Source organism: Symsagittifera roscoffensis, chromosome 1 (assembly GCF_963678635.1).
Source record: "Symsagittifera roscoffensis chromosome 1, txSymRosc1.1, whole genome shotgun sequence".
Classification (NCBI taxonomy): domain Eukaryota; kingdom Metazoa; phylum Xenacoelomorpha; order Acoela; family Convolutidae; genus Symsagittifera; species Symsagittifera roscoffensis.
In genome coordinates, this window is record NC_087062.1 from 8,199,951 (window position 1) to 8,225,662 (window position 25,712).

General features: G+C 34.2%; 2 protein-coding genes across 3 annotated transcripts in view; one reads left to right on the top strand and one right to left on the bottom strand.

Moving 5' to 3' along the window:
• LOC134857153 (Bardet-Biedl syndrome 7 protein homolog) overlaps nt 1-25,712 on the top strand; it is a 159,762-nt gene that overhangs the window by 91,294 nt on the left and 42,756 nt on the right. The gene's annotated exons all lie outside the window — the stretch shown is intronic.
• Nucleotides 20,579-23,279, bottom strand: LOC134854145 (protein CREG1-like). The gene is made up of 2 exons (XM_063870273.1): nt 22,902-23,279; nt 20,579-20,968 (listed from the first exon to the last, which is right to left on the bottom strand). The coding sequence occupies exons 1-2, from the start codon at nt 23,190-23,192 to the stop codon at nt 20,651-20,653; spliced, it is 609 nt and encodes a 202-aa protein (XP_063726343.1). The 5' UTR covers nt 23,193-23,279; the 3' UTR covers nt 20,579-20,650.

A 25,712-nucleotide genomic window follows, 5' to 3' on the forward strand; every position in this document is an offset into this window, starting at 1 on the left:
TTAGACTAAGAAGTTGCACGAATCTATCCGGCCGAAAATAAGATAGCGTGACGAGCAGACGGTGTACCCTATCTGAAATTACTCTATGAGTTAGAGAACCATCCCAACTCATCTGGTGCGACCATAAGTCTCGAATAAGACCTTAAGGAATAAAATAGCTTAGAACTAACTAAAAATAGATTAGACTTAGACAAAATTTCACAAAAATGTTACGCGATAATAATTTAATTGAAATGTCTCTACGACTCAATAGATCAGAGCCATCATTCCGAACAATACGAGAATTCCCCGGTATTGGAAGAAGACCTCGGACAAGAGACGATATACGAGTACACCGGAACTTACCCATAAGTTTCATGGTCGTACGGCAAAAACCAACACAAACTTTTATATTTAGAGTTTTATTAGCAATGAATTTCGATTTTCATTTGCAGACATAGTATAATTGAAGAAAACTCTTCACTGATAATTACAGGCGCTAAACCTATTATTGTACAATAACAAATTTAAACCTTTTAAACTTAACAGATCATCAAGGCTTTCCTTGGATCTCCATTTCACTTTATCTAAACTAAATTTTATATCATTAATTTATATCCTGATCATCAAGGCTTATCCTTGGATCAAATAGAACAATTTTGTTCTCCCCCACACAGTTAGCATAGTGTCTAACGACCTAAAACGTCAATTCACTATCCAATCCTTTCTATAAACAAGGACTAACAGAAATTTTTCAATCACACTAACCGTTCTAATTAGGATAAACAGTGAAGAACTTCGGTTATTCATCCTTCACTTGACCCCCCCCCTCTTACCTCACCCAGGATAATACTTAAACTTTGTAAGTTTAATATAGTTTCTAACGAATTATTTCTCTTCTAATTATACTTAAACCTTGTGGATCGATTTACTATTCTCCAACCCTTGAACACAATCATTACCCCTAAGGAAGATTAAGTAAGTAAGCATCTTAACTTAGACTAGCCGCGATAAAGTAACAATCATTCTTCGGAATCGATCTATGCTTTTCTCCCCAACCCTGAACACAAGACCCAAGTTAGGCTAACCCGAAAAAATCGTAAGAACTAATAGTTTAAGCATTAAAAATCACTAATCCAAATATTGCGTCCGTCATCCTAAACCCTGTCACTAGACAATTTAGGAAATAAACAATTAGTCATATTACATAACTGTGAAATAAACAACGAAAAATATGATCTCGTAATTACTCCACACAGACAGTCAACAGGATATATTGGAACAAAACGACAAACAATCAAACAAAAAATTTTAAGCAAACAAAGACAGACTACACGAAAAAGATTTTCAAAACAAAGAAAAGCATTCTCCGAATCAGAAACAAGTCATTTAGAAGAGCTTTATAGATTAAAAGACTCAATAAATAAGAATTACCAAGTTAATGATACATTATAATTTTCTGACTCAGAAACCACATCACATTCTTCAATACAAGGAAAACGAGGAATAAAAAACACATACAAAAACAAACCATCACGACTATACAATTAGATTTAACCAATAAAACACATTGAAAGATACAAATTAACAGTTATAAAGCACAAAAAAGAATCAAAATGAAGAAATTGAAGATGAAAACTCCATCCTTCCATTTATAATTACTTCCCTCACTGATGACAGAGGACAAACAAAATTTTGTCAAAATTTAAAAGCAAATTTATTTGAAAGAGGAGTTAGTCCATGCACAGCAGAAATTCCAGAAGTAAAAATCAAAAGACAAAATATCGACCACTACCTCAAAGGAACATGTAACCTAACACAACAGTACGGAATATATACCATAGAAATACAGACCCCAAGTAAATTTCATGATAGATATCTACTTCAAACAGACGAAGTAGATATATAATTCTCAAAAGTATTCACAGAATACATAAAAAATATACAACACCAAAATTCACGAAGAGCAAATTCAATATTTACTAATGAAGTATTTCGAATAATTTATAGCTATCTATCTATATTAGAAAAACCAGAATCTCAAGGAACTTCACCAGTTCAAACATCAAAACATTCAATTGTAAGGCATGAAATCACAATATTTTCTGAATACAATCCGTGAAAAATTATTCAATAGCAATGTTTCACAAAATTTAAACATGATTTACAAAAATCTTAGTTCGGTTTATCATAGATTATTTCACACATAATCTTGATTTAATCTCACAAGCAAGAAAGATTTTCAGACTCCAAAATTCAACAGATGATACGGTATTAGCAAAAGAATCAGATTATGTTTGGGACGCTGAATGGTCTCATCCTTTATTCATTAACATACCAACAGATATTTCAAGTCAAGCAATTGGCACAATTTCCATAAACAAAGAGTATGTTAAGATATATCCACTCACAACTGATGCAACACCTTTAAACTATAGTTCGCTTCTACCCAATAGTACAGGAAATACTATTTTAAACTCAACTGTCATACAAGAAAATCTAAATGGAACTAGGAATCTCAAACAAGATATTCAAACATCATCACATTTCGCAAATGAAGAAGTAGTTACAACAGTAGTAACAACAACACAACAAAGTATCTCACCAATACATCCAAATCTTACAACTCCAAGACCAAAAAATCCAGTCATATCACAGGTAACACTACAATCTACGGTTAAACCAACCATTGAACCAAGATACCCTCATGTGAGCTATCAACCAATTAGACCAATTATGAAAGCGTTACAAAAACAAAGAACATTCACTAGAAATAACTTTGCAGAACACAATTATAACTATGTAAAAAGACCACAAACATCTAAATCTTTTCGCCCAAAAGCCCAAAATCATTTATTTTCACAAAGACAAATTTTTCGACAACCAACAACAACTTCAGTAAATTCTCATGACTACCCACGCATTTCACAGGACCAAAGTGAAAATTTTCCATTTTTTCAACAGAGTAAAAGTAATGCAAAAAACCAAGGTAAACACAATACACCTTATTGTACGACTAATTATTTATCATCAGATGATGATGACTATTATCAACCAGATATTTTTGCACCATATACACAAGAATACCGTGTAAAACCACCTCGACCAAATCAAGCATCCCAAAATACAAATTTTTATCCACAAAACTTAGCTAATACACAAAAATCACCAAACCTTGCAAACGCAAAACCCAACCTATACACAATCGTATCAATCAATACAAATACAAAACCCAGTGAACACAGATTATTACCAATCAACACAAATGCAACATGAAATCCCACTACCCTATTATTTACAACAACAGGAAATCACAAAAAGTAAACTTGCAAATTTTTCACAAATGCCAAATACCGCAGAGTCACTACAATTGACTATGAACCCATACCTCATGGGTGGATCATCAATACAATCAAAAAACCATTGATTTACTGGCACAGATCCTGAATATTCTGAAGAAGATTATTTAAATGCAGTCACAGCAAACTTAATTTTGAACATAGGACCTGAACCCATAAATACGCCACTTCACCAAAATTGGATACATAGAAGCACAGCGTTAATACAAACCACACTTGATGGCGCAGCTCAAAAATGGTTTTCAGTTTTACCTATAGAAATAAAATCAGATTGGAAAAGATTCACACAAGAACTTTCAAAAATGTTTGATTCAGAAAGGAAGAAACCACATCAAAGAGTTTTATGCAATAAAAATTGTAGACTACCAAATAGCACTAAGGATCGAAACACTAGTCCGAAAAGCATACTCACTAAACACTCATGATTTAAAAATCACAAAAATGACAGAAATTCTAATGATGACTCTAACACCTCAATTACGAAAAATAGCAATTAAAAAGAGAGCATCACATCCTTCCTCAATTCGAGAACCAGATCTAGATTTTAGAAAAATAGTAGATAAACTAGAACAAACAGAAATCACTATGAAACTAGAAGAAACAGAAAATCTCAAATTACAGTACGTTGAAAAATATTCAAACAACAACAACACAAATAAATAATATACATAATTCAGATACAGATTTATCCGAAAAAATCACTGAAATTCTGAATATATAGGAGAAAAATCCAAATTTTAAAGGTAAACCATCATTTAAAAAATGGTGTAACTATTGCCGAAGATACGGACACAGCATTGCTGAATGCAGTCAAAAACAACAAGACAATCAGAATAAACCACAAAAGTACAAAGAACCAAACTAATCATTTTATTAAAAACATGAAAAAAGATCAAAACCTACCAAATAAAAATATTCACAGTAATAATAGCTCTGGAAAACCACTCCCAAATAGCTTAAGTTATTCAAAAAATCAATCACCTTATAACTCTAACTACAGAGGTAGATCACCAGATCAAAGAAACTCACAAAATTCCTCAAAAAACAGATATAGTCGATCACACAGTCAAAATACTCAATATCGAAATAATTATTCACGATCAAACTCAAATAGACTGAACTATTCGTTTGATACCAGTTACCATTCACATTCTAGGAATAGACATTATTCAAATTTTAGATCACGAAACTCATCGTACAATAGACACAGAAATTATTCCAACAAAAGAAACAGAAGCTATTCAAGTAATCGCAATCAAAAATACAACAATCGATCACGAGATTATTCAAACAATTGATCAAATCACCAAAGATTTAATTATAACAATTATCAAAGAGATCACGAGAAAAATCACAACACAGGAATCCAAACTATAGCAATAAACAAAGAAACTACTCTCAATCACCTCTTAGGAATAACACACGTTATCCAGACTCTCAAAACAAATATAGAAGTAATACACCAAAACATCAGAGACAAATAAATCAGGTACAAACAACTGATGAAACAAATTCAGACCCCCTGTTATTGATAACACAGAAACTACTGAGTTACAAGTAAATCACAATAATTGTGAATCCACAGACAGTGAAAGTGCTATAGAAAACACACTTTTAACCAACATGATAAAAAATGAAAATGATTATGAAACTGTTATATACGAACAACCTTTTCATTCACATATTTACGAAAATTTTTAGGAATTATTTTTAGGTTATCCCACTAGACCTAGAAGTAATAAAATACCAATAGAACATATAGTAATTGAAGTAACAACATCACAACAATCTGAAAAAGAACAAACACCATGTTCTAGTACAAATCACATTTACCAGAATATACCAAAAGAACCACCTAAAGAAAAAATTTGGACAATCATCTTTCGTTTAGAAAGCCAAAAAAATAAAGATTTTGAACCACCAGACCTTGAAATAGATTTTTTATTAGACTCTGGAGCAGAATCATATATCATCAAAATTCCAACTTGGAATGAAATCAAAATCCTACACCCGAGACTACCGCCCGTAAAAACAACAAGTAGACTAGCAACAGCACAAGGCTCAACCTTAACAAATTATGTACAAAATTCAGTTTTTCCTTGTTCCCACTAAAACAATGGAACAAAGTAAACTTCTAATTAAACCAATCAAACAATTATTCCATATCACAGATATAAAACATAATATTATTGGAATTCCATTCATCACAAAGTATATACCAACTATTAATATAGTAGATAGTAAAATTAATATAAAAGATAAATATACAAAAATACAAAACACCGCTTTAACATTTTTCCAAAGAATGAACAAACAACCACCATTCTTTTCAAAATTTTACTCCATCTATAATAAAGAGAGAAAACATCTCAAACCACTCTCAGGTTATATTTACGAATTTCCAATTAAACAAGTTCACCAGTATGACAAAAATCAAAATAGACAACATCTCTATATGTCAGACTTTGAATCTAGACCAATTCACAAATTTTTTAGAGTAACAATTTCATCCATAAAATACACGAAAGACTCAAACACCGATATTTTATCTCTACACGTGTATAATAACTAACCATATAAAATTACCTTACCCTTAGGACTCTTAGGATATTGTGAAACTAATGCAACAAATTCCCCCACAAAAGAAATAGCATACAGAGTGAATTAATTTATAACAACTACTAGATGTATGTCAATCAACAATTCTCGATGAAGAACTGTCAATAAATAATATAATCAGCAATGAAAAAAGAAACATATACAATTTCACAAAAACAACTTATTTTAAACTAGCATTTAAAATATCACACTATACAGAACAACGACAAAAATTCTTGTTCCTGACAATGTTCAATTTTCAACAATCTCAAATAACACAACACGAATTTGAAAAATTAGCCGATTTACTGTTAAAATATCCAACAGTTTATGCAACATCTAAATTTGACGTTGGAAAAATAAATTCACCACTATATTTACCCTTGAAACCTGACGCAGTTTTCAAAAAACAAAGAGCAAGTAAAGTACCAATTCACTTACATGACAAAGTCAATGGATAAATTGACTTTTCTAGAACAAAACAAAATCAGATCCCCAGTAAATAAAGAAGAACAACCAAAAGGAAACACCTTATTAACCCTGTTATTATTCTCGCTAAAGGAGAATCACTAAAAATAGTTCAAGACGCTAGATACCTCAATTCACTTATTGATGAATCCAAATGTAATTGGCCAATAGAACCAATTCAAGTAATTTTAACAAAAATAAACAGTAAAAATTTCACAACCGCAGACATGGATAGTGCATATAACCAAATGCCACTAGATGAACAATCACGACGATTAACACAGTTCGTTATTGGAAATCAACAATACGAATTCAATAGGTTATTCTATGGCATATCTATAGGAATAGCAGCTTTCTCAGCCTTCATGAGTAAAGTTTTTGAACTTTTCATACTTAGTAAGAATGCAATCACATACTTAGACGACGTTTTTATGCAATCGAAAACAAAAGATGAAATGTTCATAGTTCTAGAAAAATATCATCAAATTCTCCAGAACGAAAACATGAAAGCAGCCCCATATAAATCACATTTTTTCTTAACACGCGTAAAATTTCTCGGAGACATCATAAAAAAAGACACTATAACCCCACTGAAATCGCAAATTGACGCAATTCAAAAACTCCAACCACCAACAAATAAAAAGAAAATCCAAGAATTTCTTGGAATGTTAAATGTCTTAAGTAAATACGTATATAAAATGCTAATGTACTTAAGACCATTCTATAATATTCTTAGACAACAAAATAAATTTGAATGGACAAAAGAACATGAAACACAATTTGAAGAAATCAAAAAAACTTCTCACTGAACAAATTTCAAAAACAATCTCAGATGCAAATCAACCATTTTATGCAATGTGCAATGCTTCAAATTTTGGCATCGGAGCAGCATTGATGAAATCCCAAAATGGATCAAATAAAATGAATCTTATATCAGCAAACTCTCGCCTATTTACACAAGCTGAATTACGACTCTCTACCCTTATGAGAGAATGCACAGCTATTATACATACTTTAACAGAATCTGATTTTTTGATACTTGGATCCAAACAACCAACAATTTTATGTACAGACCATAAACCTATCATATTTCTTTTTACACAAAAATCAAATCCAAACCATAGAGTTTATAGATTTCAACTAATTTTAATGAAATTTCCAAACTTACACATAGCATGGACAGCAGGAAAACACCTTACACTACCTGATACTCTCAGTAGAAATACACCACCTAAACTATTAACAAGAAAAACAACAGTTGAAATACCACAAAATAGAAAATTCTATCTCGCCAAACATGAAACTTCACCACGACTAGAATGTAAATACTTAGTAAAAACTGACAAGGAACAATCACAAATTAACCATCTGCAACATTTTCCACTCTGTTTCGACTTCAAAACAACCCTTATGAAGTTGATTTATTAAGCAGATCTACATTCAAGCCGATACCATATCCGCATTGGATCAAAAATAATACTCAACAAAAAAGAATTAAACAACAACCACATAAAAAGGACCCATTTCCATTAATAGAAAAAGAAAATCTGACTGATACAATAAATTTATCAGGACCGTTACCAAATGATTCAAAATACACGATAAATCAAGTTTCTAATTTTCATGACCACTTGATACAATACCCCTATCAAAATCGAAATAGAAAACATTTTCCTACCAACAACAGAAAAAATCACACTCGAATTATTACAGAAATACCAAAACCTTGATCCCGTCATTCGACAACTCAAATCATGGCACAAATATAAAACTAAACCAACATAAGATACCACAGTCTTAGGAAGAAAAAAACTCCTTAGATACTTCAGAAAACTTAATAAAACCACCATAAATGAAAAACACAGAACTTTTAGAATGTCAAACATCTGATTTTAAAGTACCATGTCCACCTTTAAGTATGATGTTGATCGCATTCAATACTTCCCACACCTTAAATACAAAAGGACATTCCGGATCAGAAAAAACATATTCAAATTTTATACAACATTTTAATTTCCCTAATGAACCAATTTGGATCAAAGTAATATGCAACGATTTTACAATATGCCAATTAAATAAACCCTATCCAAATCTAAACGAATCGCAGAAAAACAAGATTTTAAAGGACAAAGTCTTTATTTTAATCACAGAATATCATTTGACACGAAAGGACCAATTTCACCATCCTCAGAAGGAAACTCATATATAATGGTAATTGTTGATGCATTTAAACATTATGCAGCATTTAACCCAGTACCCCATTGTAATGCTTATTATTGATACACAACACTCTACGAACACTGGATAGCTAAATATGGATTACCAGAAATTTTAGTCACAAACTATGGCACTGAATTTATAAAAATGAAATCATCACATTATGCCACTTAAATAACATTGAACATAAACCACGTACATCTCATGCACCTTGGACAAATGGATTAGTCGAAGGTATGAACCGTTCATTACAAGAATACCTCAGATGTATCATTAATGGAAATGATACCCAATATACTGAATGGTCAGCAGATGTAAAGTTATTTCCACCATCAAATAACTCCCAAATCACAACAAAATTAGGAATGTCACCACATGAAATGGTATTCAACCAAAAACCACGTAAACCAATAATGTTTACAGCAAACGCCAAAAAATGCACAAGGTGATTGTCAACCAAACAAAGATTCAATTTTTTATAATCTACCACTACTACATACCCATGATGAAGACCACTTTCATCATCCACAAATTTTGAAATTAGCTTTCGGTACCTACACCGAATGGATTTTAAATAGAGATAAAAAACACAATGAAATTTATCAAAAAATAACAAAAAAAAATAACAAAGACAAAACATAAATACCCAAATCAATTCACGTTTATACCAGCAACAGATTTAAAAATAGGAACATTTGTTTTACTTCCCAATTTCACAACACAAAAAAGAATTTCTAAAAAAATTCCAACGACTCCGTAAAGGACCATACCAAATAATTGAGAAACCCACTGATGTCACATACTAATTGATTGACACAAATAAAAAAGAAATTATTCAACACCGAAATAACCTATTACCCTATAACCCAAAAGAAAATGCACTCCGTGAATTAACACAATTATATTTTTTCACAGGTTTAAAAATTGTTCAAAACAATTCAGAAACTAAATTGAATCACCACACTGATGAACAAACGAGCTCAAAAACAAATCAACAAAAAAAATCGTTCACCAAACATTTTCTAAACAAAAAACACGAATATCTCAATAAGAAAAAAAAAATAGAAAAATGACAGAAAAAAATCTACCACAAGATCAAACAGAAAAGTTTGAACATAGAGAATCATCACGTCTTAGAAGTCAACCACGCAAAAATTATAAAATCTTCAATCTTCATTCCATAATCTTGAAGAAATATTGAAGAAAGTTGAATTTAAAAAATAACTTTCTATTTCATTTTCCATTCATTTTACTTATTTTGAAGAATACACATTTTCAAAATAACATGCTGCAAAACAATCAAACAAATTTAGTTCACAATCAGCCAATAGAAATTATCCCGAACAAGACACTATATTTATAGCAATAGGACCTTATTAGCCGACAAATATTCACCTCTAAGCCTATCTATAACTATAACTTCAAGACCTCCAGGTCAAATATAAGGAAACCGCTACAAAATGAGAACTAAAATAAATATAATCTTAATATTACAACCCTCCCCTATCAAGCAGTACAAAGATCAACAATAGTTTCCCAACTCAGCACTCTCAAACACCTCAAGCAAAATTATTAAATTAGCCTTAAGAACAAAAAGCACATGATCATTTAGCCTAAATTACGAATATTTCTTGGATATCCCCGATTATTCCATAAATAAAAACAAAACTAAGAAGATCTCCTCGACACCTCAAAATAACCCCTCAACAACCCTTTACGAAATCCAACTCACTTGTCAAAAAATCAAAAAATAATCCAACCGCACTCAAATTTAGCCCCAAAAAATTGAAAAAGATTCGACAACCCAAATCACTTCTTAAATGCTTCTCTCAACAACAGTCACTAAATTTAAACAAAAATTTTCAAACCTTTTCGTAAAATTTTCAAACCTTCTTAAATTTTTTATAATATTTTTAACTGATATCATAGAAACCCTATTCATCCTTTTCATAATCTTTTGCAATCTTTTTTAAATTTTTTATTCAATTTTTGAAGTATATATATCCCTTTCCACAATCTTTGATAACCTCCTTAGGTACAATATTTTCATAACTATTTAAATGTTTCGTAATCTATTTAGTAGAACAGATATTTTTTTACTATTTGTAATTTTTCTCACATTTTAGCATCACTCATTTTGACAATATGTAAATGTATAAAAAAGGCAATCATCACATTCGCATTAGCTACTATTCTCTTGTTTCTTTTCATTGAAGAATACTGGAACAATCATAAATTTTCATCATAAAAAAATCCACTCAAAGAAATTGTTCAAAATTGCTAATCAACAACCCCTACACCAGTCCCCAACAACAACGTCCCAAGAAAATCCAAAAACACCCGAAAGTACCCAAAATCCCTATTCATCTAAACGCATCTCTTTTCAAGAAAATCCATATACTTTTGAAGAAAGACACGCACGATTATCTGAACCATTAGAACCAGTTGTCCGCCAAGCACCTTTAAGTGAATCACAATAAGAACCAACATATAACATATACCCACACCTACAACAAGATCTTAAAAGGGTAAGACACATATATCAAAACACGAACACACTTGAAATAAATAGACAAATTATACATCCAAGACGAAATAGAAATTTTCAAACTCCCAGAGTTCAATTCAACATACCTCAATCACCATCATCAAGTCCCTTAGACCTTTCAAGTAGCACATTACCAGATACACCTCCAACTGCTTCACAACAAGGCATTTCAAATATTCCATCCGATTACTTAGGTTCAACCCCTACATCAGATCAAATTAGAGAAAATCCTTCTAATAACCCAACAACCACAGAACGCCCTCCACATTGGGTGTCTAACAAATACCCTCACGGTGAACCAAATTTAGTAAACAATCCAGTTGACGTTTCATTCGATACAACACTTTCTACATTACCCGAAACATTTTCCCTTCCTTCAACACCTTCTTTAAGCCAAATATCACCATCAACTTTTCCCCTAAATTTTCCTACCAACCTTGATTCACGATATCAAGAACAATCATCTCAGAATATACCACTACGATTAGATTGGAAAACATTCGTAGCACCCCACCATTATTTGGTCAACATCAAGAAAGTAATAGATTACACAACTGGGCATTAAACAGATTACAATATCGACACGATATTCACAAAGACATATAAGAACATAACATTCAAATACTGCAACAAAACAGTCTCACATTAAAATTCAAACTTACAGTAAGACTAAATAACATTGTTCAACGTCCATTTCCATTAGACCCTCCTAATATCACAGCTCAATCTTTAACTCCCCATTTATAACAACAGAAATAATATATAAATACGAAAGTTATACTTAAAAGACAATCGGATATGCAACCTTTTATAACCCATACTCAGGATTGTCATACACATGTATATTCTAAAGATATTCACTTTTCAACACCTTCTTTTTCTCATTTTTTCCGAATCAAATCAAAATTCCTCTCCTCGCACAGAACCTCAAGATTTTTTAGTAACACACTACGATTGTGAAGAAAACGAACAAAAAACACTACACAAATATGCTATAAAGCAAGTCACACAATGTGAATCCGAACCACAAGCTATAGAAACAACAAATATTATAGCTACACTATACTCAAAAGCCCGAGCAACAACACTAACAGGATACAAATTTACAGCAACATTTTCCGAAAAGAAAGTACATTGTTCACAAGTTTCAAACGGAAATAAAAATAGATTGGACCACGAATCTTTCTACCAAAGTTATATTGAAAGATTACTACATCTTAGCTCTCAAGACTGTAAAAACGAATTGAAGCCACTAAATTTAACACCAAAAAAAGGAATAAACAGAAAACTTGTAAATACTCAAGCTTTCCCAGATTTAGCACATCAAGCAGAACTTGAAAAGCACCAAGATCACATAAAATTAGATACAAAATTCCCCTTCCATGGAGCACACGGAAGATTAACATACAATCTTCATGATAAACATTGGATACCACACATAGGCAAAAATAATCCCTCAAATTGCAAAGCAGACACAAAAAATAAAGGATACCAAGAGATAATGTTTTTTGATTGGAAAATACAACTCGAAAAAGTAAACTTACACGCGACTTAAAAGACGATACAATTCTTTACCAAGGAATTAGACTCCCTTGCAAAAATAACCAAGGATTTTGCGATCCTACAACACGCACACAAGCAACCATTGTATGGTTTCCCTGCACAGTTTTTCAAGTAGCCAAAATACACGATAGAATGATCAAATTTCACCAAAAATATTTTATCGAATCAATTCCATATGAAGATGTAAACCTTGACCAAATCAGAACTAAAAACCACAAATTTAGAAATATCCACAATATAGAAAATAAATTAACACGATTTTAAGAAACGATATCAATATTTTAACACGATATCAATATTTTTAGTTTTGTAAATTTCAAAAACGAAATTTTAGCCTTTCTAGGATGGCCATATTACATCTTAGAAAGATTGACTATATTATACGAAATGCTTAATTTTATTGGATTTATTTTTTCTTTATTAAAAGGAATTTTTATCACATGTGCAATCCACACACAAGTTAACAGACAAGCAAGCGTAGCACGCATACTTTTTGCAGGATTCTTCGGAATTTTTTCCACATCTATAAATAATTTACTTTTAGATGCACAAATAAAAGAATACAATAAAAAATTATCAACTACACCAAACACATATGACGAATCACAGAATAACACAAATACCTTACCTGCAGCACCACAACTACCATGTTTAAATCGTAACCATCAACTATCACTAGTACCACGAAACTTCAGAAACTTAGCACTAGTAAACATCGCAAATTCAAGACCAAATCATACACAAAGTCCAATTCAACACATTGTAACACAACAACCTCAAAATTACGATGCATATGAACAAATACTCGAACAACCACATACCACAAGTTTTCAATCTCAGAACAATCATTTTTTTTAGCCCACGATGAGCCGACAAGTTGGATCCCTTCACCGTTCCATTTCCCATCCAGCCAACCTCCAAAACCCAATTCCCATCATCCCACTTTTTGCTTTCCCGCCACCTGAATCACCTCATATTAACACATCATCCGGCATGGATTCTGACACTAATTCAGACATCACCGTTTTTAATACAATTTCCCAATTTATTAACCCAGACATCGAAACCCCAGACGAAATTGCAAACTCCGAACCCAGCCCATCAACATTTTCCCAACCCCTTTCGACCCATTCACTCCCAATCCACAAATTATTCCCCCTCTACCAATTCTCGTATTTCCCAAGCAACCCCGACATACTCCCCCTTTACCAATGACCATTCCAACAACAAGTCCCCAGAAACCACACAAATTTCACAAGAACTAGATAACCTAATAACACTCCAACAACAAATACAACATCCTCACACTCTAACCATTCACCAATTATCATCAAACATAACCTCATCGAATCCACCAACTCCTACACCCTCTTCAAATTATACTCCTTCTGTAGATCAATCCTCAACATCAACCCATTCATCATCCACTACTAACCGTGCATATAGAACATTCAAAAGAAAATTTTCTAACCACCCGTTTCCCTCCAAACACGGAACAGCCCGCGATTATGTAAATCACCCTGATCACACTAAGAGCACTTGATAACTAAACACCATAAAAGCACTTCAATTGCTTTGGCCACTACTTGAAACTAAAAACATCATTTGCATATTAGCAAAGTTACTGACCACATCAGATTCAATACACGATATCTTCCCTCATGGCTTCTTCCCCTATAATTAGGTAAGTATAAATTAAATAATTTAACACTAATTAATTCAAAACAAACTAACAATTTCTAATTAAATATTTTTTTATTAGTCTTTAGATCACCATCATCTACAAACAAGAAAACAGAAAACAGAAATAAAATTGCAAACTCTTTTATATATTATAAACTTTTCAAATAGCAAACTCTTTTATAATTTATAAATTTTTTATTAACTAACCGCAATAAATGACGCAGTAAAATTTTAATTTCCACAGCAGTAAATTCATCTATAAATTCTTTTCCCCAATGTAGTAAATCTAAATACACTGAAAATAATTTAATAATTTCAATCCCCACAAAGCAGTAAGTTTAAAATTTTTGGCATTAGATATTGAACAAATGTTTTCAAAAATCAATCGAACACAAATTCTATCCACACTCGAACAGCTCGCGCACGACAAATTGTTTAGAATAATGATTTTAAGTTTTAACTTTCACTAATAACAACTCAAACTAATAATAGCAAGCTTCAAACTTTCTTTTAACCCAGTTGGAAAGGAATTATATAATAATCACAACTAACCAACGCAGCTTACTAAACACCATAAACCACAAACTAACAGCATGACTAAGAAAAGAAAACCCACAGTACCTAAACTGGATTAAACCAGCTTAGTGAACCGATAAATTATTCTTTTGAAGACTATTGATAAGTCTAAAAAAAAGCATAAAACACCAAAAAGCCGAAAGACAAACCGAAACCAAATAATTTGATTTTTAAGAAAAGGACACAACTAAAACAACAAAAGGAAAAAAACCAGAAACAAACACGACACAAAAGGTTAACACAAAACAGGACCCGATAAAAAACCAGCATGAAATCATACCCTCACTCCTGGCCTAACCCACCACAAGAGGACGACGTCCTGAGCATGCTAAATAGCCGGTCTAACCCACCGTGCTAGAATCCAAGCTTTGTGACACACTCCTTACTTTTGATAAGAGGAACTCAAGTGTGAGTAACTCTTTTAAAATAACTGAACTAAAAATAAAAGCTTTTGCGATAAAAACTAATGAAAAATCATAACTAAAAAGAAAGACTAACTAAACATTTATTTATGTAAATTATATATTGCAGTAATATAGATCATACATCAAACAGCTAAGACTACCTCATCATACACAACCCACAGAATGGCTGAACACAACCGATATGCTGCTCACAACCACAACTCAAAGGATTTGAAGTACGACTTGACTCCGAAGCAAGGGACTTCATTGAAACAGACCAATGACCACATCGAAGTTCAAGTATACGTACAGATCCGAGTTACAGGCCATTCCCTCCAAACTCGAGCTTCACGCCATTCCCAATTCAGATCGAAACATAGTTCTCCACACCGATCAAGAACAGACGATCATAACAAACCATCTTGAGATCAGATTGATTTTGTTGACGGTCTCAGTCATCGTTGAATGACAAAATTAGATCTACGATTCCAGTTTCCTGAAGCTTCCTCCTCCAAGAATGGAATAGAATTGATGCTCGCGAAATACGAATGATCAATCATCCATCCTCCATTACAGAAGGAAGTCAAAAGAACAAAAACTCTGTAAACCCCGGATGGGTGGAACCTGATCCAAACTATATATTGTTATTGATTATAAATTAGATATTTTATCCCTATAAAAATTTAAGACTAACCAATCACACTCCATCTAACTAACAACCCACTTACTTGTAAGTGCTGAACTTACTTGTAATTTCAGCACCAGAGCATTCTGAATTTAACTTACAACTTAGTTGCCTTTTCCAAGAGACCAACTCTATGGTGTACCCTATCTGAAATTACTCTATGAGTTAGAGAACCATCCCAACTCAATAGGCATTTTGGTTTATTATAATTTTCAGGGCGGAGAGACGTTATTGAATAAGAAAAATGTGGCCTTTACTGCCTAAAAGTTCAACGATTTTCTCTGGACACTCCATTTTGATTGCCTTTATCAAGCAAAACTCGCTTTGCTCATATTTTTATCGGTTTTATTTATTAAAAAACCTCCACAGGACAGATGAGATGCGATCTAACTGTTGTGACGTTCGTTTTTTGGCATGCCGGTCTCGCGGTTTGTAAGGAAAGCAGACTTTACACAAAGACAGTTTGTTAAAAGAATTTAAACAACTCTTATTGTAAATTAAAGAAATAAGTCGGCTTGGCAAAGATGTTTCATACAAACTTCAGACAAATGTTAGCACTCTTACAAATCAGCCCAACCTATTTTTTCGCGCAAATCTTTTTTGAAGCGTTATAACAATCAATCATCACGAAAATCTTTGCTAAAAAACGGTACGAACAAATCGCAAGAAAACAATTTAAAATAAATATAAAAGTGTGCTTTTACCGCTCTTCTACTTATTTTACACAGTGTTAGAACTTCGACAGGTAAAACAAGCAACCATTTAACTTGTTTCCTAAAAAAGCTCCTAATAAAAATTTCCCAAAACCTCAGCCTAGTGATGTTTAAATTTTTTTTATCCAGGCACGTTCATCTAGCAACGGTTCCTTGTCATCCCGTGCAAAAACGTGAAATAAACTGACAAACCAGGGTTTCAAAAATAAAACAGATCGTCCAAGACTGGCGAAATTTTTCACAATGCTTTGAAGCGCCGCACAAATGCTCTCTGGGGGTTTAATTGGAATACGTTAGAAGGGAAGTTATCACTTCCAATATGAAATCTTCTTTATCTCAGTCACAATGACTCCACAAGAAGTCACTCATGATAGAAAACATATCATAATACAGACAAATTTTGTGTCTGTATACAAGGCACTGCGGAATTGTGCCAAAAGAAAGACATTATCTTGCAACTGGCAAATATATGGACTTTGTTGAGGATGAATATATTTTCCAATTGTTTTTTTTGAAGTCCAGGGTGCAACGAGCCGCATCATCGACTTATTTACAGTAAGCTTCGTAAGACTATGAAAACTTGTGTCGAGAAATCCAGGACAGTTAGTCTTCTAAACAAAAACGATTCAAAAAAAAGAACGTCTTTGCGTATGACGAAGTACCATTTTCTCAACATTCAATATCACATAATAGACGGTTTTCCTACAGGTCCAAAAAAGTGATAGAAAGCTAATCGAATAGTTTGACTAGCGTTTTTGTTGTATGGAGGTCATTCTCGAGATTTCCACAGTTTGTAGTTTTTTTTAAAAAAATGTTTTTAGAGATCATCAATTTGAAATAAAAACTCTTGTCAAAATATCAAGTTAGCCTGAGTTCTATAACTGGAAGGTGAGACTTTTTGAAATTTTGCAGTGTGCTGATAATTTCTGATCTTGTCAGGTAGATAAGTCTTTTCTTTTTTACACGGAGTATCGACCCAAATTGCATAGTCGCGCCGAGAGTTTGAGTCTGGAAAGTCTGGACATAAGGTCTGGAAAGTCTGGACATGAGTCGCGCCAAGGGTCGCGCCGCATCCGGGTTTAGACTCAAATTGCATAGTCGCGCCTAGTGTTTGAGTCTGGAAAGTCTGGACATAAGGTCTGGAAAGTCCGGACATGAGTCGCGCCAAGGGTCGCGCCGCATCTGGATTTAGACTCAAATTGCATAGTCGCGCCGAGTGTTTGAGTCTGGAAAGTCTGGACATAAGGTCTGGAAAATCTGGACATGAGTCGCGCCAAGGGTCGCGCCGCATCCGGATTTAGACTCAAATTGCATAGTCGCGCCGAGAGTTTGAGTCTGGAAAGTCTGGACATAAGGTCTGGAAAATCTGGACATGAGTCGCGCCAAGGGTCGCGCCGCATCCGGATTTAGACCCAAATTGCATAGTCGCGCCGAGAGTTTGAGTCTGGAAAGTCTGGACAAAAGGTCTGGAAAATCTGGACATGAGTCGCGCCAAGGGTCGCGCCGCATCCGGATTTAGACTCAAATTGCATAGTCGCGCCGAGTGTTTGAGTCTGGAAAGTCTGGACATAAGGTCTGGAAAATCTGGACATGAGTCGCGCAGTGGGCCGAGAAAGTCTATACATACCAAAACTTGATCGTGAAAGTCTGGACATGGGTCGTGAAAGTCTGGACATACTAAAATCTGGTCGCGAAAGTCTCGACATGGGTCGCAAAAGCCTGGACATACCAAAATTTGGTCGCGAAAGCCTAGACATGGGTCGCAAAAGTCTGGACACAGACTTTGGCGACCCATATCTAGACTTTGGCGACCAAATTTTGGTATGTCCAGACTTTCGCGACCCATGTCCAGTCTTTCGCGACCAAATTTTGGTATGTCCAGACTTTCGCGGCCCACGGCGCGACTCATGTCCAGACTTTCCAGACTCAAACTCTCGGCGTGACTATGCAATTTGGGTCTAAATCCGGATGTGGCGCGACCCTTAAAGTCTGGACAGGAGTCTGAGTCCTCGACCCGGGCTGTTTCGTACAACAAATGGTACGTACCTACTTAATAGAAACCTCTCAGTATCTAGAGGGTTTGAGATTGTGCTGCTTATTTAGGACGTCTCTTGATAAGGCCTAAGCGGCCTCTTTCTCACCTTACACATCGGAAGTTCGTTTGCTGAAGTTTTTCTATTGAACAACTTCTGATATTGAAACAAATACAACTTTTTGCGTATAGAAGTTATCTTTCGGAACTTAGATTTCGGCTAAATTTTGGCCAATGTTATTTTTAAATTCCAGCAATGTTCTGAAATGTGGCATTGTGATGTTTCCGGTATGGATGGTGTCCAGAAATCACATCATTGCCGTTCATATCACACCTGTGCTACAATTTGCAAGGTGAGAGCTGCCAAAATAAGCATAGTTTAATGGGCATATCGTGATTAGATGAGCTCTAGTTCTACTTTAAACAATTAATTTTCGTATTTAGCTAGCTGACTGAAAAATTATTTGGAATTAAAATAGGATTTACAGCATCTTACACCCGCGTCCAGACAATTCGGCCAAAGATAATTCAGCCGACTTGACATTTAGACAATTCAGCCAAAAGTATGCAGACAACAGCCAATCACAGTGACCGCCGCTGTCGCGTCAACGTGTTGCGAGCTTGCCAACAAAGTTTAGAAACCTATACGAAATTTAGAGCTAGTTATCGCCGCAAAGCGGCGACGCGCGCATAGCGCGCCCACTGGGGACCTTAAGTCGAGAAATAACTCAAATTCCAACCTAGTTTTCTTTCAAACCTAGCAATTTGTGAAACTGACTGAATGGTCTCAGGCTGAATTATCTGTATACTATTGGCTGAACTGTCTGAATTTCAAATTGGCTGAATTGTCTTTGATCGAATTGAGTGAGATAATTCATGGCTAGAGGTTGGGTGTTTTGCGCCGATGCTGTCGATTTTTTTTATCCGTTTTTTGCTTTTAAAACAAGGAATTAAAGTTTTTTTTGCAAACGAAAGGATTTTAAAAAAAGGCTCTTTTCCAGTTCCCCCTTTCAAATTCATATTTGAAAAGCTTATTTAGCGTTGTCATAATGGAATGAACTTTGGCGTGGTGAAGAAATCGACAACTGTGAACAGATTTGTTCTTCATACTTTACAGCGTAACATCACGCATTTAGCCGTAATAATACGTAAAACAAACATAAAACTCGGGTTTTTGAAAGGGGGGGACTGGAAAAGAGCCAGAAAAAATTATGGTAAGTAACAATTGGAAAAAGTAACGATGCTGACATGTTTGAAATTTTGATCCGACGAACAATGGGCCATACAAATTTCAGACCAATTTTTCTCGACACTTTTGGAAAGTAACCACAATCAGGAACGTTTTAATTTGGCAGCACAACCTACGAGCGTTTTTGAAGAAGTCAAATCCGGAAGACAATTACACGCACTACGCGCCATAATTCCCACTATACCCCCCCCCCCCCCCCACTCCCGTTAGAAGGGGTGGTAGGGTCGGTCGTAAAAATAACACATTTCACTTTGAGATGTTTTTCATTCTATTTAATTGAGTCAATTTTTGATCTCACAGTGACTCGTGGAGGAATTTAGGATTCTTAACGGATAATCAGGCGACTAAAACACTCCACAACGAGTTTGACCTTCAACTTTTTTTTCGTTTAAAAGTGACAAGAAAGACGTCCAAAAGTTTTACAGAAAAACTATCTATTTGCTTCGACTTCAAAAAGCTTCCTATTCTGAATTTGATCGAATAGTTTTTTTTGAGTTAATTAATTTTAATTGGAAACCTCCGTTAAATTTCATTTCAATATTGATATTTCATTCTACATGATTGCTTATATGGAGCTCACAAATTAACATTGAAATAATCATCAATGTTTACTATGGAAGCACCCCCGAAGAAATCAATTGCCCATATGTAGACAATCTCCAGCTTTGCCGGGTAGAAGCCGTGGTCCGCGGGCCAGTTCACCATCGCGGGATGTCGCGAGAACAGTGCATTCAGTGCGAACTCTTTCTCAGCCTCGTCTGTGACCTTGACGAATCGGCCGACTAGTGTGACTCGGGTACACGCCGGACTCTCGGGGTCGAGTTTGTGACTTTGACAGTAGTCTGTCTCGTATTCGCTAATTGTGATGGACACGTTGTTGTTTTGTTTGATGTCCTAAGCAGGAAAATTGAATCTCAACTTTTGGAGAAAAAAACTTTTATACACATTATCCTAAGACCATAGTGACGCTGACATCGCGGGGATTGTCATATCTGCTCGTATCTATATCATGGACCAGTGCTTCAAATATACTGGCCGTGAATAAGTAGCCACTGATCAGGTGTGAAACAGCTATGATTATAATGCACTTATCCGATGATCAGGACTGAAACATAGATAGCTATCGGAATCGGCGCTCAATTAATTCTGAACAGTCCTGAAAATCAAAACTCTGATTTAGCACTACTGAAACATCTCCGAAAAGCGATGAATCATCTCTGAATCAGACTTTTGAAATATTTATTGTCACAGTGATTTATCAATGATTCAGGACTGTGACAACAAATGTTTCAAAAATCTGATTCAAATATAATTCACCGCTTTTCGGAAATGATTCAGTGCTAAATCAGAGCTGCGATTTTCAGGGCTGTTCAGAAGTAATTCAGCGCTGATTCCGAAATCTATCTATGTTTCAGTCCCGATCATGTTTTAGTACTGATCAAGGCCTGAAACAGGAATAAATATCTCTGCGACGTCAACCCGGGGAGCTCTTTTAGTCAATTTTGTTCTGAGTTTACTGTCATTTAGTTTAACGGTTTCAAAGTCAGCTCAACTCATACATCCAAGACTTTCAGTGAACTGTTTTTTTTTGTTCTGACCACTAAAAAGAGGAAGAGTTTGTCTTAGGTGTGTTTCAATCTTTGTTAAGAATTTTTTCAATTTTCCAAATCAGGTACCACAAACTATAAAAGTAAGGTACTATTTGATTCTAGAAAAACAAGCAACCAAAATTTTTCGTTTAAATCATTTGAAACAACTGCTAGAAGAATATAAGACCTTGCAACCTGTTTTTGACCCTTTTAAAGGGAGCAATAATCAACTGCATATTAAAAAAACTTTTAGAGAAACTTTTAGTTTAATTTTAAGTCTAATTTCAAGCAAAAAAAAAGAACGAGTGGGCTTAAAATATGAGAAAACGTTTTTATTCATGATAGAATTTACGACGGTGGTATGCGGACGCCATGCCGCATCCCCCTCCCCCTCTTCAGGGATTCGACGCCCTCATTGCCCGAAGTGTCCCCCTTTGAAGTTATTTTGCGACATCAATTTTCTGCTCACCGACCATAGAGTTCTTTATGAAGGCGACTTCAGGCTATCATGAACTAACTAGATTTGAGGAGGAGCGCGCGTCGACAAAACGCAACTTTTCAGTCAAAACCTTCCAAGAAAGGCTTGTTAGCACAAAAATCAGCTGCAGAAAATTTAGTAAAATAGGGTCTAATTGGTGTTATAAGGAATCTCGAACGCTCAATTTGCTTGACCAAAAAAAAGCGTTATCCAAATTTTCTGAAAATCGATTCACCCCTAGAGAAAATCCTTGATCCGCCCCTGCTTTTTTGATCCGCTTTTAGCGCCTTCTTTGGAACAAAAGAATTTTCAAAAAAATTCAGAAAAAATCGGTAAAAAGTTTATCAAAAAGTACATATTTTACAATGGCTAACAAAAATATTCCTCAATTATAGGGCTTCATTCAGATCCTCTCACCACACTAAAGACAAAAAACGACGCAATTTGAAAAAGAAAAGTTTTTTTTTTGTTTTTATATTATTTTGGTTGGAATTTATGTTATACTATACAGAAACAGATTATTCTTGTTAAACTAAATAAGAGTTCAAGTTGAAAGATTTTTCTTTTTGACTACTTAGTTTTTTCCAATTTTTTCTAAGCTCAACTTTCTCAACTTATTCTTTCTTTCTCAACTTAATCTGTAAAAGTCTACCTTATGGGACGTCTCCTTGAGGGGCCTTAGGGCCCGTGAGCTCGATCTCTGAGACTGATGCTTGCTAGTTATATGTGCTCACTAAATAATTCAAACTTTTTTTCAAACCTGTGAGCTCTGGTCCATATCCGTGGTGTAGAAGTATGGCACTCCTGTAGAGTTATCCACAGGGCCATCCACCATCGACAGAATGTTAGTAAAGGGCTGAGACTCTATCTGGGGAATAGTAGATATCGTGCCAATTATGACCCAGTCCACTTCATGGACCACATAACGGGCCATAGCTGTGACGTCACTGGTTGGTGGCCTGGAATTAATCTTCTCCTTTTTGAGATCCTTCTGACCTTCGATTGAGGCGGCAAGAAAAATTGCCAAAATAGCTAGTATGATTGAATTCATAGCCAAGTTTTGTGCGATATGAATTGCAGCTAATTCTGATTATTTGATTTGATGGTATGAAAATAACCGTGCCGAAGTAAGTGACCTTTGTTAAATAACATCTAACTAAAATGAGCATTAGACCGCGAGAAACTTACAATTTACTGACCAAATATGTCGAAACCGGATACATTTGTTTGAGATGATCGTTTTATATTCGAGATCTTGTTTGGTGTCTTTGAAATTGGTGAAAGAAACGATGCTGGTAAAAAGAAAGACAACTAGCTGGCCTAATATGATAAAATGCTGCTGGCTCACAAAAAAGATGATGATCAACAAACTCAAAAATTTGTATGATACTTTTTTGGCTACTTTTTTTTAAAACGTTATAGTTGTTTATTGAATACTTAATCGCTTAAATGCTTATTTTCTTCAATAATGTGAGAATTGGTATTCATTGTTTGTAAACTTTTCAAGAAAATCCCAAATGCTTTTTAGTCTTTAATTCACGAAGTTTGTTCCAAGTTAATTTTGATTTATCAAAAATTCGATTTCATTAAAAAATTTTCTTTTCGTTTGTAAATTTTAAAATTTTATGACTTTTTAAAACAGTAAATTCTGAAATAAATTGCCAAAATGAATTAAAACAGTTAAAATTTTCTCAATTTAAGGTAATTTTAATTTAACTTGAGCCTTTTTGCAAGGCAAAAACTACCAAAAACGCTCAAAACACACTTTAAAACAATAAATAAACAGTATGAATTGAATAAAAGTTTACAAAAATCAATTTTGAACACTGAGTAAATTTCTATAAAAATCAATAGGAACCTATATAGAGATTTAACATTTCTGGATTTGAAAGTTTTTGTAAACGATCGTCTATCTACTGACGGTCAAAGGAACTTTTATACTTTTAAATTACTAATTTTTTGGAGCTAGGTTTATTCGTAGTTAAGAGAAACGGGCTTCATGAGACTGTTGGCGATTAAGCTCGAAAAATGTATTCTACTCTCAAAACACTGACAAAAGAACAAAGCAAAACAGAAAAAATTTCGTAATTTTTTTTGCAGAAATCAATGTTTTTTTATTTAAGCAGTGCTACTTGCAGAGTAGCCAAGCTTTTTCGATTATAAACATCTATCCAAAATTCAGGTATGTAGAAAAATTTGGTTCATTAACCTGAAACAATATAGATTTACTTATGTGAGTTCCAAAATAAAACGATTTTTCAAAATTAAAATCACAGTTTAGTGAATTCGAAAACACTATAATTTTTTATTGTACCCAATACTTCGCAAATTGGAAACAAACTAAGTCGTAGATTGGATTTTCTTTTCGCCCAATCTTAGGTCCCACAAGAAAATTCAATCAACTGTCGTATTGTGCTAGAGCCCTATGTTTCAAATGCCTAGATATAGAGAAAGATGACAAAAAGAGAAAGGAAAGAGAGAGAGAGAGAGAGAGAGAGAAAGAGAGAGAGAGAGAGAGAGAAAGATGAGGGAGAGAGGAGAGAGATAATGAGGGGAAAGAAGAAAGAGAAAGAGAGAGAAAAAAATACTTAAGCTTAATAAATAAAGTAAGACTACAGTAAGTAGAAGCGGGTCGACTAGAGTTGTGGCTCGAAAAACTGTTATACTACCAATGGTAGGCCAGTTAATTGCATTAAATCACCAAAGATCAATTCCGAGTTTTTCCATAAAGATAGTTGACAGAAAACCTCAAGACTCAGAAGACACCGCAGAGTTCTGTGTTTAAGAAAAAACTTGAAGAAGATTCTAACCCGATGTTAGAAGCCAGACAAAAGTTTTTGGTTTTTATTTACAATATATTATATGTTGCTGCAGTTAATTAATAGCGATCTGAGTCATGTAAAGATCGAAAAACGAGTGGATAACGAAGACTGGTGGCATTGCAGCGAATAAGCGTATTAGTGAATAAAGAATTAATACAGTGACAGAATGACGGATCGAAATCGAAGATTACCCTGACTAAGAGCCAACAAAAGCTTGTAACGTACCCAAAAAAAGCTTGTAATCTGGATAGAAACTTTATGTAGATAATCTAACCTATTTCTTTGTGTTTCCAGTACAGAAATTTTTTAGTGCTCTTGTAACCTTACAGAAACTTTTTATTGCTCATTTAAAAATACAATTTCTAGAAAGAATACCCTAAAATCAGCTCACTGCTCAACCGCAACAAGCTAAGGGTTTGTTCTACATGTTTTGAGTGAACACGACAGTCGTAGCAAGGAATTGTAAAGTAAGACTTGTTATAAAAAACGTTACTTTGCATTAGGTTGCTTAAACTATTTCAAGTTATCAGGAGATGTGGACACGCAGTTAGCACGCGAGTCTAGAAAACGGAAGATCGGGGTTCAGCCGCACCATGAGATTTTTTCTCCAGCTAGAACTAGCCTAGATTCAGCTATTTTCTGATCAGAAATGACAATTTTCAAGAAAACCCCTGCTTTACTAAAAACATTCCAAAAATAACTTTTTGTCGGATACTGAGACTGGAATTTAAATATTTCTCACCAGAAAT